The 10,932-nt window shown below is 45.1% G+C and overlaps 1 protein-coding gene across 8 annotated transcripts in view; it reads left to right on the top strand.

Annotated features, from left to right (window-relative positions):
• trim9 (tripartite motif containing 9) overlaps window positions 1-10,932 on the top strand; it is a 33,619-nt gene that overhangs the window by 3,805 nt on the left and 18,882 nt on the right. For 4 of the 8 annotated variants that reach the window (XM_040199577.2, XM_040199576.2, XM_040199573.2 and 1 more), the window contains exons 2-3: window positions 9,560-9,655; window positions 10,593-10,715. In XM_040199577.2, coding sequence (XP_040055511.2) covers window positions 9,560-9,655; window positions 10,593-10,715 — 219 coding nt within the window. Of the gene's footprint in view, window positions 1-9,559; window positions 9,656-10,571; window positions 10,716-10,932 lie in introns of all 8 variants that reach the window. The other 4 variants (XM_040199575.2, XM_040199574.2, XM_040199571.2 and 1 more) reach the window with 1 other exon arrangement.

Here is a 10,932-nt window from a genome sequence, read left to right as displayed (position 1 = left end):
ATCCTGCAGATACACTATAGACTGTCACGTGCACAAACTCGAGAAAGTGGCTTCCTCAGAAATCTCACTTTGGTCACAGATGGTTCTCGGATCCTTGGAAGGCAACTCTGCTCGACATTTAAATGATGCGGGTTGTTGTTTTTCCAAATGGGTTATCAGTCCATCGATTGTAGATCTGTTCATCACACAGGTTTCTTTCAGCTCTCTCGTGTGTCCTCCAACCTCCTGAGGAATACAAACACTGACTGGCTAGTTATCTGTCAAATGATCCACTTTGCCCACTAGCTGGTCGCTAACTGTGTCATCAAACTGTGTCATAGAATTGATGCAAGCGATGAGGGTTAAAAAAAACAGTAAAATCATGAGCTCGTCGGGGGTCGTCGTGGCGCAGGGGTTAGAGAAGGTGTGCTGGGAAGCACAAGGTTGGCGGTTCGATTCCAGGCTGCCCCATGTTCCATGTCAAAGTGTCCCTGAGCAAGACACCTAACCCCTAATTGCTCCCCGGGCAAAAATGTGAAAAAGCCACGGGTTTAAAGTGTAATGTAAGTCGCTTTGGATAAAAAGCGTCTGCTAAATGACCTGTAATGTAATGTAATGAGCTGAATGAAAAATAAAGCAGGTTTAAGTTTGGGCTCTAGACATATGCAAAAGCTAAATGGTATTCTGAAAGACTTTCTCTGACAGACGACCAGAAAATGAGTGCAAAATAAACACCAATATCTTGGTTTTCCCCTTTAAAACTGATCAAAGCTGTTGGCTGTTTTATCCTGTGACAGGCCTGCAGCATGTTTCAGCATCCCTGTCTAACGGTGATGCAGAAAGTAGAACACTCAGAAGCTGGTTACTTTGCGACATGCCCATAAATCCACACCTGCGGTGTTTACATTTGCCAGCAGAAGACTCGCTGGCCGATGTGATTTAATAAAATCTCTTCTTTTTGCCATCTAGAATGTCTCGCCTCAAGGTTTTATAATCCACACCGCCAATGATCGTCTTGTTCCGCCTGGACAAACCGTGCTCTCCCTCTATCTCTGTGAAACATTTCTCTCTTTACGGAGACCGAGTCAAACCACCTGCCGCCATGGCAACCAAATCCCTCTTGATGTTGTGCAGAGCAGCGGAGGTCTCCAAGATACGGGACCCCATGAGGGATCCGTCCCGGATGCTTTACAGCCGTCCCCTCCTCCCTCGACAGTACTTTTGTGTCTAAATGGACGTGGCTACAGATCATTAAACTGGTGTTCTCTCACAGGCGATACAAACTACCATGTTTTATCTATGACCCTTCCTTTTGGATTGCATGACCGTGTCCGAACTGCGAACAGAATCAATTTCATGTCTCCAAAGTCAATTTCAGTCCCGATTAAAACAAGTCGAAATGTGAGCGCCCCACGGTGTGTATCACGCCTTGCCTCGTCTGCCTCTTCAGATTTGTGTCAGAGGGTTTTATGTGGTGACAGGGTGTCTGTGTTAATCTCTGTAAATCACATTAAAAGGAGAATAAGGGGCCTCGTCAGAGCGTTAAACCTCGACATGGTGACTGGTCCTCGGCTCTTCACGGATGTCACAGGGACCCTGAATCAATCCAGGTCTTCCTCTGTCGCCTCAGTGTGTTTAGAGGCAATTAAAGGCGACTTATCACAGCTTACGTACACGATCCGAGTGTGTGCAGAAAATAAGGAGCAGATTGCAGCAGAAAATTAGCAGAGCAGATCTGATCTCTTGACACTGCAACGGCAGAACAAAAAGCCTGAAGAAGCGAGTCCTTTTAAAGAACTTCTCCCTCGCAGCACGCACAAGACGTGCGTGTGCCATCCTGACACAAACAGACGCCCTGCACACCGGGACACCCGGTCAACACAGACAGATGTTCTCGGTCGTGATGCCCCCCCCAAAAAAGCGGGCTAACGAGGACCGGCGGCAGTCGCTGGGACGGCCGTTAAAGAGACTCGATCCCCGAGGCCGCCGGCGTCTGGTTTCAGCTCCGTGCGAGTGGCGAAGGCGAAGCCCCGAAGAGCCAGACGGGGGCGGCGTGATCCCCGTCCTTCTATCCCGCTTTAACTCCCGCCTGCTAGTGCTAATGAGGATAGCTGTCGGCCCGGATCCATCCATCTCCACGGTACAGAGGAGTGATGAACCTCATCGGCTCAATATGGTCCAGGCTTAAACTACCATTCAAAACTGCATGACAACGACGAGCGTGAAAAACTACTTCTTTCTCAAAGGAATTGGGAGAGTTTGGGGATTAAGAGTAGAGCTGCCATTTGCAGATACTGAGATTATGTGGATGACCAAAGTAATAATGCTAATGTTAGCTGTTAGCTTCGCAGGTGAGTTACGGCAACTTCAAACCAAACAAAGCAGCAGTCAGCATCAACGCTTTCAATGATTCTGTCCTGTTTAGCTTCGATAAACCGACCGCACAGCAGGCAGAGACAGTTAGCGACCAGCTTACAAAAAGGAGCTTTTAGTGGCTGAAGAGACGGATGTTGCCTCTGATATTAAATTTGACAAGCCCAGAGCAATAAGGGGAGTGAATATTGCATTTGGTGTGAGGTGATGAACGTGTGCATGTTGTGTTTACAGCTTGTTCCGCTGTCCTTAAATGGCCAATAGATATGTTAATGCTGCTTTGTCGGACGGGATTTTTAATGGACGATATGATGCACTGGTGGTGGCCAGTGGATCAAATGTATTGCATTCTCCACCATGGTAATAAATAAAACAATATTTTCATTTCACACTTCTTTGCTAAACGTTGGCTTGGTCTGATGTCTTTTTCCTGATTAATGACAGTAGGAACAAGAAAGGATCCTGGACTTTTTTTGACAGCAGTTGATCAACTGTTGATATTGTTTTTGTTGCTATTCTCAGTTTACCGAAGCAAGATGTATACACTACCTGAGTAAATAAGGATGTTAACATATTCAGAATGTGCGTACAGTTACACGGACTGAATGATGTGCTCTGAGCAGCCAGTCGTGATGCTTGGTTTGCGTTTGCAGAGTGCGAGTCGCTCAGCGGCCTTCATCTTTACAGTATAACGTCTTTGCTCAAATAAGACATTCCCAAGCTTTGCAGACCAGGTTCTACATTGACCAAATCAAACAATAAGGAGGAAGAAGTCACCGGGTCTCTCTTCAGCTTTGAGATGTTTGTCCAAATCTCTTTTGGCTTTCACTCATTGTGCTTTAATCACACCTAAGTGAGTCCCAAATGCATTCAGATGATACTAATTTTACAAATAAAATTTAGTTTCTAAAAAATGTAAAGATAAAAGGCTTGTTTTCTCGTTTGTCTGTGACGGCACGCTGTGATTCGCTGATGGGGATGAGACAAGGACGGAGGCAGGACAGAGGTCTGCAGAGAACGAAATTTCACAGTGGGGTCTCAAAGCCATTTAGGTTGAGGCTGCTCCATTACAGGCGGGGCTGTTTACCCCTCGAGCTGCCACGTGGCGAGATTAGCTGTGTAAATGTTATCGGAAGAGGAAGATAAAGAAAGAAATAAAGAAAGAAAATGAGAGCGACCGACTGTCCCGGAATATCTTGAAGTGATCAGGAAACAAAGGCTGAGCAATGCTGAACCTCGTGTGCAGTTTGCGGGAGGAGCAGAAGGTTTGTCATCAGAAAACCGAAAACGTCTTCATATTTATATCATTATTTTCTGGATGGGAACACAGACCAGCTGAATATTTCAAGATACAGAACAAAAAAAGGTGCTTTCGGTCTTATATTTTCTCCACTTAACTTACTTATGGTTTGTACTAATTTATCAGATTAGTTGGAGGATTTCAACACGTAATGATTCATTACGCTGCCCTGACACAGTCAGCCCACATTAAATGAGGACATAAAGTAAGAAATCAGGCTCAACCTGGAATCTGGGCCGCAGATGATGAGGACCCTGTTTTCATCGTCGTCATAATTATCATCATGATATCAGTAACATTGTTTAGATGATAAGAACGGAAACTGATGTCATCCTCCTCAGTCTCTTCTCAGCATTTGTGACTTAATAAAGAGCCGTTAATCTGAGCCAAATTCATCTTATTGGGTTAATGTTGGTGGGTGACGTCCATGTCTGGGATACCACATAAACGATTGAATGACATAATGAAGAGTGGGTCAGATTGACAGTCTAAGAACCCCCCCGCCTCCTTTTGTATTTGACTGCCGGTATCCATAGCAACAATTTAGACACAATTTACCTTATTAAACAATACATTTAGTTGTCATAGTTGCAGGTCATGGTCATGTATTTGTCAGCTTTCTTTAGTTTAGACAGAACTGATCACGGTTTTAGCATGAAGATGGATTCTGATCATCAGCTTGATCATTCTTTCCTTACCAACATGAATATCAGTGACGGCCCGTCAATGATTGAGGTTGTGTGTGACTGTCGCACGCCGCCTGGTAGAAGCAGCACATTTAACTTACTCTGCTATTAATATCCACATTCAATCAATCCATGTCCGGAATTGCGTAACCCCTCATTTTTAAATTGGTTCAGTCTCAGACCTACAAAGCACACACACACACACACACACACACACACACACACACACACACAGAGGTGTTTTCACTTATGTTGCCTGATTAGACCTTTTCTCTGATCTGCGTGGGCACGAACATACAGCACGTCATCGACGGCTCCTGTTGCACCTGTTTTTAACACAACGTATCACCACTAAAACAAGGCAATAACTGGTCCTCTCCTCTTTATCGTCCATCTAGTCTGACCGTGTGTGATTCAAAGCAGCCTCCATTAAAAACCGGGTCCAGCTGTGTGGGAGACAGAGGACGTAATAATGTAAAAGCATAATGTAATGTCCTCCCCAGCAGACCAAATAAGCACAAACGTTTAATGGATTCATGACGAGGATTACAGAAATGAAAAGGTGTAAAGCCCAAATGTTGAGTTTTAAAATGATGTTTGTCAAAAAAAAACATAACATTACTAAAACTCTATCAATCAACAGATGAGCGACGCAAAACCGCCGCCCAGGATTGTTGTTTCCACTAAATAAAGGCTCCGTTCAAAGAGGAGGAGACTGACCTGTAGGTCGTCCTCCCTCTTCCTCTCCCACACGTCTACCAACACACACTATAATCTTTCTCCTTACTCAATTTATTCTGTTTTGAGACGAGATCAGCGTGTACAGACAAGCAAGCGGTCTGCAGGAGACGCTTCTGAATGAATCCGGTTGGCGACGAGAATAGATCCCCGCTGCCCCACATCCTGCTGCGCCGTCCCGAGCGTCCGCAGAATAAGGACTCTTGTCTCTGACATGAAAAAAAACTTTCTAATACCCTCGTTTCAGTGGCTTCTCCGATGTGTGCGTGTGGGGATAGTTAACGGCTCCTCCTGCATTATTGATGACGGCAGATTTAAGCGATGAATAATGCACCGGCCACTTAGGTTCTGCTTGTGTAAGACGGGTTTCACTTGGGAACTTGTTAAACACGGCGGCGTGTCAGAATCCGCCCGAATCGTAACTTCCAGCAAGTTGGAGGAAGCAAGAGCTTAACTTTTTAACAACAGTCAGTCGCCTGCTTAATATTTCAAACTGTGTTCTCTGAGGGCAGCGGCAGTGTGTAAACAAGCGCAACCTTTCATGTTGGAGTCTCTGGTTACTCGTAACTGGAGGGCAAACAAAACAAGTTGTCAAGCCGTGCTAATTAACATTTGAGTTTTATTTGATCGCAGCGTTTGAGTGTGTTTGATTCCTTCTGTCACCAGACGTTGACCTCGGCCTCCGTGGGCGCCGGTTCGCGGCGTTCACGGCCCCCAAAGGCTGCACGCGGGATCAAACGAGGCTGAAGAGGCGCGAGAAAGCCTTTAACAAAAGAGCAGGGTGCTTAAAACATTAAAACCAGGTAACTCAAGAGTTTTGAAAGTAGGTTATGGGAACTCTCAGTGTCTCTTTTTGCCGTGGACACATTTGATATATATTTATATATATATGTTTTTTAATTAGCTTGAGGAGCGATGCTTTTCCTCCGCTGCAGCTTTAAGAGCTTAGCAGTGACATTACACCTCCCTCTCTCTCTCCCTCCCTCTCTCTCTCTCTCTCTCTCTCTCTCTCTCTCTCTCTCTCTCTCTCTCTCCACACTTCCCACTTCCTAGTGGGGGCTTTAATCCAAATTGGCTATGATGCCTCTCTGACATCCGCGCTTTCCTGGGACAGATTGGTGAGTTCGCTCGGCTGCAGAGAGAAAATGGAAACACGCCGAATGGCCCTGGAGGCGCTGGTAAATTATTCATGCCATGCATGTGCTCCCACTTGGATTAATTACTGGGATGATTAGTGCTCCCAAATAGCAGCGACATCCCGAACCCCCCACCCCCCCCCCCCCCCCCCCCCCCCAACGCATCCTCCACAGCTCATTGCAAACATTCCAGCATCCAACTTACAGCCCAATGTTGCACGATGCTCTTAGTTTGAACGTCCCTCAACAGGCTTGAATGTGCTTTGGATTGATGCCCCTTTGCCCCTATTTGGTCTATTTGACAGGTGCCATCTTGGATTATGGCCAACACAATAAAGCCGCCCTAAACGGACTCCGCAATATGGTCCATTTTAGTCCAAAATGAACCATCATTTCCTAAATAAACATCATTCAGCAGTAGGGTCAATTCCTCCATAAAATAGGACGTCTTTTTTGCAGAACCACAACAGCTGGTGGGGGAATCTGATTTTCTATTACGCATTGACTTCCCTCAAAGCGGAGGTCGGACTTTGCGATCGATCTGCCAACGACCTGCTTTACCTCAGCTCCCAATACACAGACGTATGTATGTTAGACATAAATACAAGAACGCTATAATAAGAGATAAATAAAAGTATTATTCCTTGGACTGTACACAAGAAATGCAGTTTTAATGGAGGAGTAAGGAGGAGCTTGATTTTCTAGTTGAGGTGAATTGTCAAATCAGTCAAAGCGTGAAGCTTTTGCCGTTTATTCCATGCAGATTTGAATCCCATTTGTTGCTGGGGTCTGTCTTCCCATGTGCTGACCTGCTGGCCGTGGCCCCGTTGTCTCCTCCAGGCGAGAAGTAGCCGCAAGCTGTGCAGAAACAAAACAGCCTCTGTCTTCACGGCACAGATTGGCCGGGTTTTGAGGACGGAGCTCCGCAGGATCTCAAACAGATCTGGAAAAACGCCTCCAGACAATCGAGAGCTTTTTCATTTCATCGGCTCGGTCCCGGCCCGTAAGCTGACTGCTGACTGGGCGGCGCGAGGCCCGGAGCTCCCTCGACGTCCATCGCTGTATCACAGAGAGGAAAATGAGAACGCTGAATGAGAAAATGAACTCCAATTTAGGACTAAGAGGGCAGGTGTGAGTGACTCGGCTGATGTAATGAAACCGCCGGAGTCTGAGGGAACGTTTTGGATGGCTTGATTTTTATCGGCCGGATGGTAGAATAATAAAGTGAAATGGAGAATTCGAGGCCGACCGGGAGCCAACAAGGATGCGACCTGTGTGCTTTTAAAATGCCTTCCATTCACCTTCCGTTCATCAACTTAAGTAAAATAGAAATACCTTTAAAGAATAGTGGGATGTTTTGAAAAATGCACTTATTTGCCTGGTTGCCGGAGGTTAGATGAGAAGATAGTTGCCACTCTTTAATTTAAATATGAAGCCTGCAGCCAGTTAGCGTAGCTTAGCACAAAGACTGAAAACAGGCAGACGTTTAAACCGGCTCACATTATCACATCTCAGTTTGTCTGCATTTATTACGTCTCCTTCTTCAAAAAAGTCCCTAAGTCGCTTTTCCGTTTGCGTTAAGGGAACAAATAAGCACACAGTGAAACATTTCTGCTTTGCTGAAGTAACTTCTTCATCGATCAGTTTTATCTTTCTTTAAACTGAATGCCTTTTAGTTTTACAAGGTTGGTCAAACTCCATAAGAAATAAAAAGACACCTGAGCTCCAGAACTTGTGGCAAACATTTTCCATCATTATTTTCCCCTTTGCATTATTTTATAAGGAAGATCAGATGCAGCTTTAAAAATGCCACTCCTTAAAAGCCAGTTTGTCCTCTGAAGGATGTACATAAGGCTTTTGGAGACTTTCTTATGCCAAACAAACTATCTTCAGAACGCGTCTCTGGAGATGTTGAAATAGTCCCAAGTTAACAAAGAGGAAGTTTGATACTGAAAAGTTTACATTTCGGTCTTTGCTCAGCTGTGACCGGCCCCCGCCGGTCCCTTTGGTGCAGCAGACTCATGTTAGCGGCAGCTGTCACGGCTTCCCAAACTCCAAGGTCAAAGGTCAGCTGTTGGTCCCCTGCAGACAGATTCCCGTTTGACCAGTCAGAGCGGCATTGACACAGTTGTTTTCGCAGCGTTTTTTACTGTATCAGCTACTTCCAGGCTGTATTGCTCTTTTCCAGAGTGGGAGAGAGATCCGGGACCCTCTTTCCCTCTTTAGGAGACAATACCCTCCCCAAGTTGACGGTTGTTAACTCAAGCATACGTGGTTCCCACAGGGTCAGGCCGCGTCCTCTCGCTCCGGCGCCCCTTTGTTCACACAACCACGCTTCACGTACACAAACGCACTCTCTCTTTTCCCCGCTATCCACACATGAGCATTTGTGTGTCATTGCACTCGTGCAAAGAATCTGTATTTCCCGTCACATGCGCAGAGCTCCCGTCCACATGACCAGGGACTAAAATCCAATAATAAAACAGTTCACAAGTCAAGAGCTTTGTTGTACATAAATCATCTTAGCTTCAGCTGGAAATGTCATTTTGTGTGTGAGAATGAAGCTTAGAGTCCATTGTGTCTCAGGGGGGAAAAGTTGGACTCTTAGAAATGTTGAAAGAAAAGCAGCTTTGTCTGTGAATTTGAGTTCACCCAAAACTTCAAGAAACTGGCAAGATCTTCACAGCATAGTGGCTGTATGGAAGTTGTTTATACATTTTAAAGTTAACCGGCCCCATTGGTCTGGGAATCTGCTTCGACGATAACTTAAGCGGCTTTAAAGGCCCGACTGTGCTGCCTCCACGTGTCTTTCCTCCAAAGGTCCTGTTTGATAACTATTTCTTAAACATGCATGATACAAGATGGAGGATTCATTTGGGAGATCTTAAACTCTTAACAGTCAAATAGTCCGAACTACAAAAACCTTCATCACCACGTACGAAGGGTTGCTAATAAAGACTGTGGCTGCAGTCATTCAGCATTTTATCAATTTATTTTTAGATTATTATCTTGAATGACTAATGTAATTAATAGTCTTTTGAACATATATAATACTTTTCATTAGATTCAGTATTTTAATATGTACCTGACTTGTTTTTCAATAATAATATAATAAGAAAGTAATTAGAGTTCATTTGTTATTAACTGAAAATGTAACTTCCTGTTGGCTGTATTCCTACGGCCGCACGTCACATAGCCTGACAAACACTATTGTGACTTTTATGTTTTATCATGTTGGTTTCTGAGGATTCAGCACCTATTTTTATGTAAAGTGTGTTGATTTATGATGATGTAAATGCAGTACAGACCCGTATAACTCGTATAATCTCTCTCCATGCTCTCTGCAGGGTCAGCTGTCTCAAGCCCTCAACGGCCTGTCAGACCGAGCCACCGAGGCCAAAGAGTTCCTCATCCAGCTGAGAAACATGGTGCAACACATCCAGGTACTTCAATACACACAAACACATGCAGACGACAGGGGCTCCATGACCCCCGGGACCTTTATTACCCCCCCATGTGATCCCAACCTGCTGCAGTAATCAACAGAAACAAAAAGACTTATTGTATTTAGTCAGTGTCCATCAATAGTGCTGCAAACAACATGTGGAGAATGACCATATTTACATCTACAGTCGGTCGTTTTTATGTGGATTTATAACAAATGAACCGGTTTGGTGATCAACTATTTATCGATGTGTTCATGAAGCATCAATTATAAAGTTGCACTAAATGTTTTTATGGTGAAAATGATTTAGTATGCAGAGTCTGTCAGTGGGGATGAAAAGAACTCTTTAATCAATGAAGTGATGTATCACCATAGTAACAGCAGCGGGGCATTTCTCGGCTGCGGGTTTCGCTCCTCTGTGAGCGAGGATGTTTGGACTTGAGTGTGCATTTAGTGGCGTCACACGTACAGTACTTAGTGTAAGCACAATACATTGACCAGGAATATAGATCAACATGCCTGACAACCTCCTGCCGTGTGTGAGGACGAAAGCTGCATGCCGTCAGCTTCAGGCGCCGATTAGAGGAGAGAGGTGGGATTAAAAGCCCTCGTTGATTATCGACAGTCAGACGAGGCTTGGTGGGAGATGCAGGACAGCGCAGGCGGAGGATGGGGGGGTGGGGGTGGAGGGGGGGGATGGTCTCTACGTCACTATGCTTCACCGGGATTTCACCGCGCTCGATGACGAGCTAATGGAGGACAACGCGTGAATAAAGATGCATTGAATGACCTGTAAATCTCTATTAATCTCAGCGTGCTGCTATTACATTGCGTTGAGGGAGAGGTTCACCTCTGCTCGCAAACTGTACGCTATACATTTACATTCTGCCTATTAGATGCGTTATTCTTTTCAGCCTGTGGCTGTTGTGTTGCAGGAGAACGGAGTGGAGTTTGAAGCCTGTTTGGTGGCGCAGTGCGACGCCCTCATCGACGCCCTGAACCGGCGCAAGGCCCAGCTGTTGGCTCGAGTAAACAAGGAGCACGAACACAAACTGAAGGTGGGCGACCAAGATTAACAATATTTGGGATGAATGAGGTATTTTGGACATCGGGTGGCTTCTGAACGGAGCGTTTGCTACCTGAGGACACAACTGAACATACATATTAGTGTTATGTTGTGTTTTTTCTACATTTTAAGATGTTTCAGCAACTCATTTTGAAGATTTCCTCAATGCATTTATAAGATTTAAATGCACTTGCGTGAAACTGGATTCC

The sequence above is a fragment of the Gasterosteus aculeatus genome, chromosome 15, assembly GCF_964276395.1.
Source record: "Gasterosteus aculeatus chromosome 15, fGasAcu3.hap1.1, whole genome shotgun sequence".
NCBI classification, from domain to species: domain Eukaryota; kingdom Metazoa; phylum Chordata; class Actinopteri; order Perciformes; family Gasterosteidae; genus Gasterosteus; species Gasterosteus aculeatus.
Note: the sequence above shows the minus strand (reverse complement) of the source record. Positions and strands in the feature narration are given on the sequence as shown.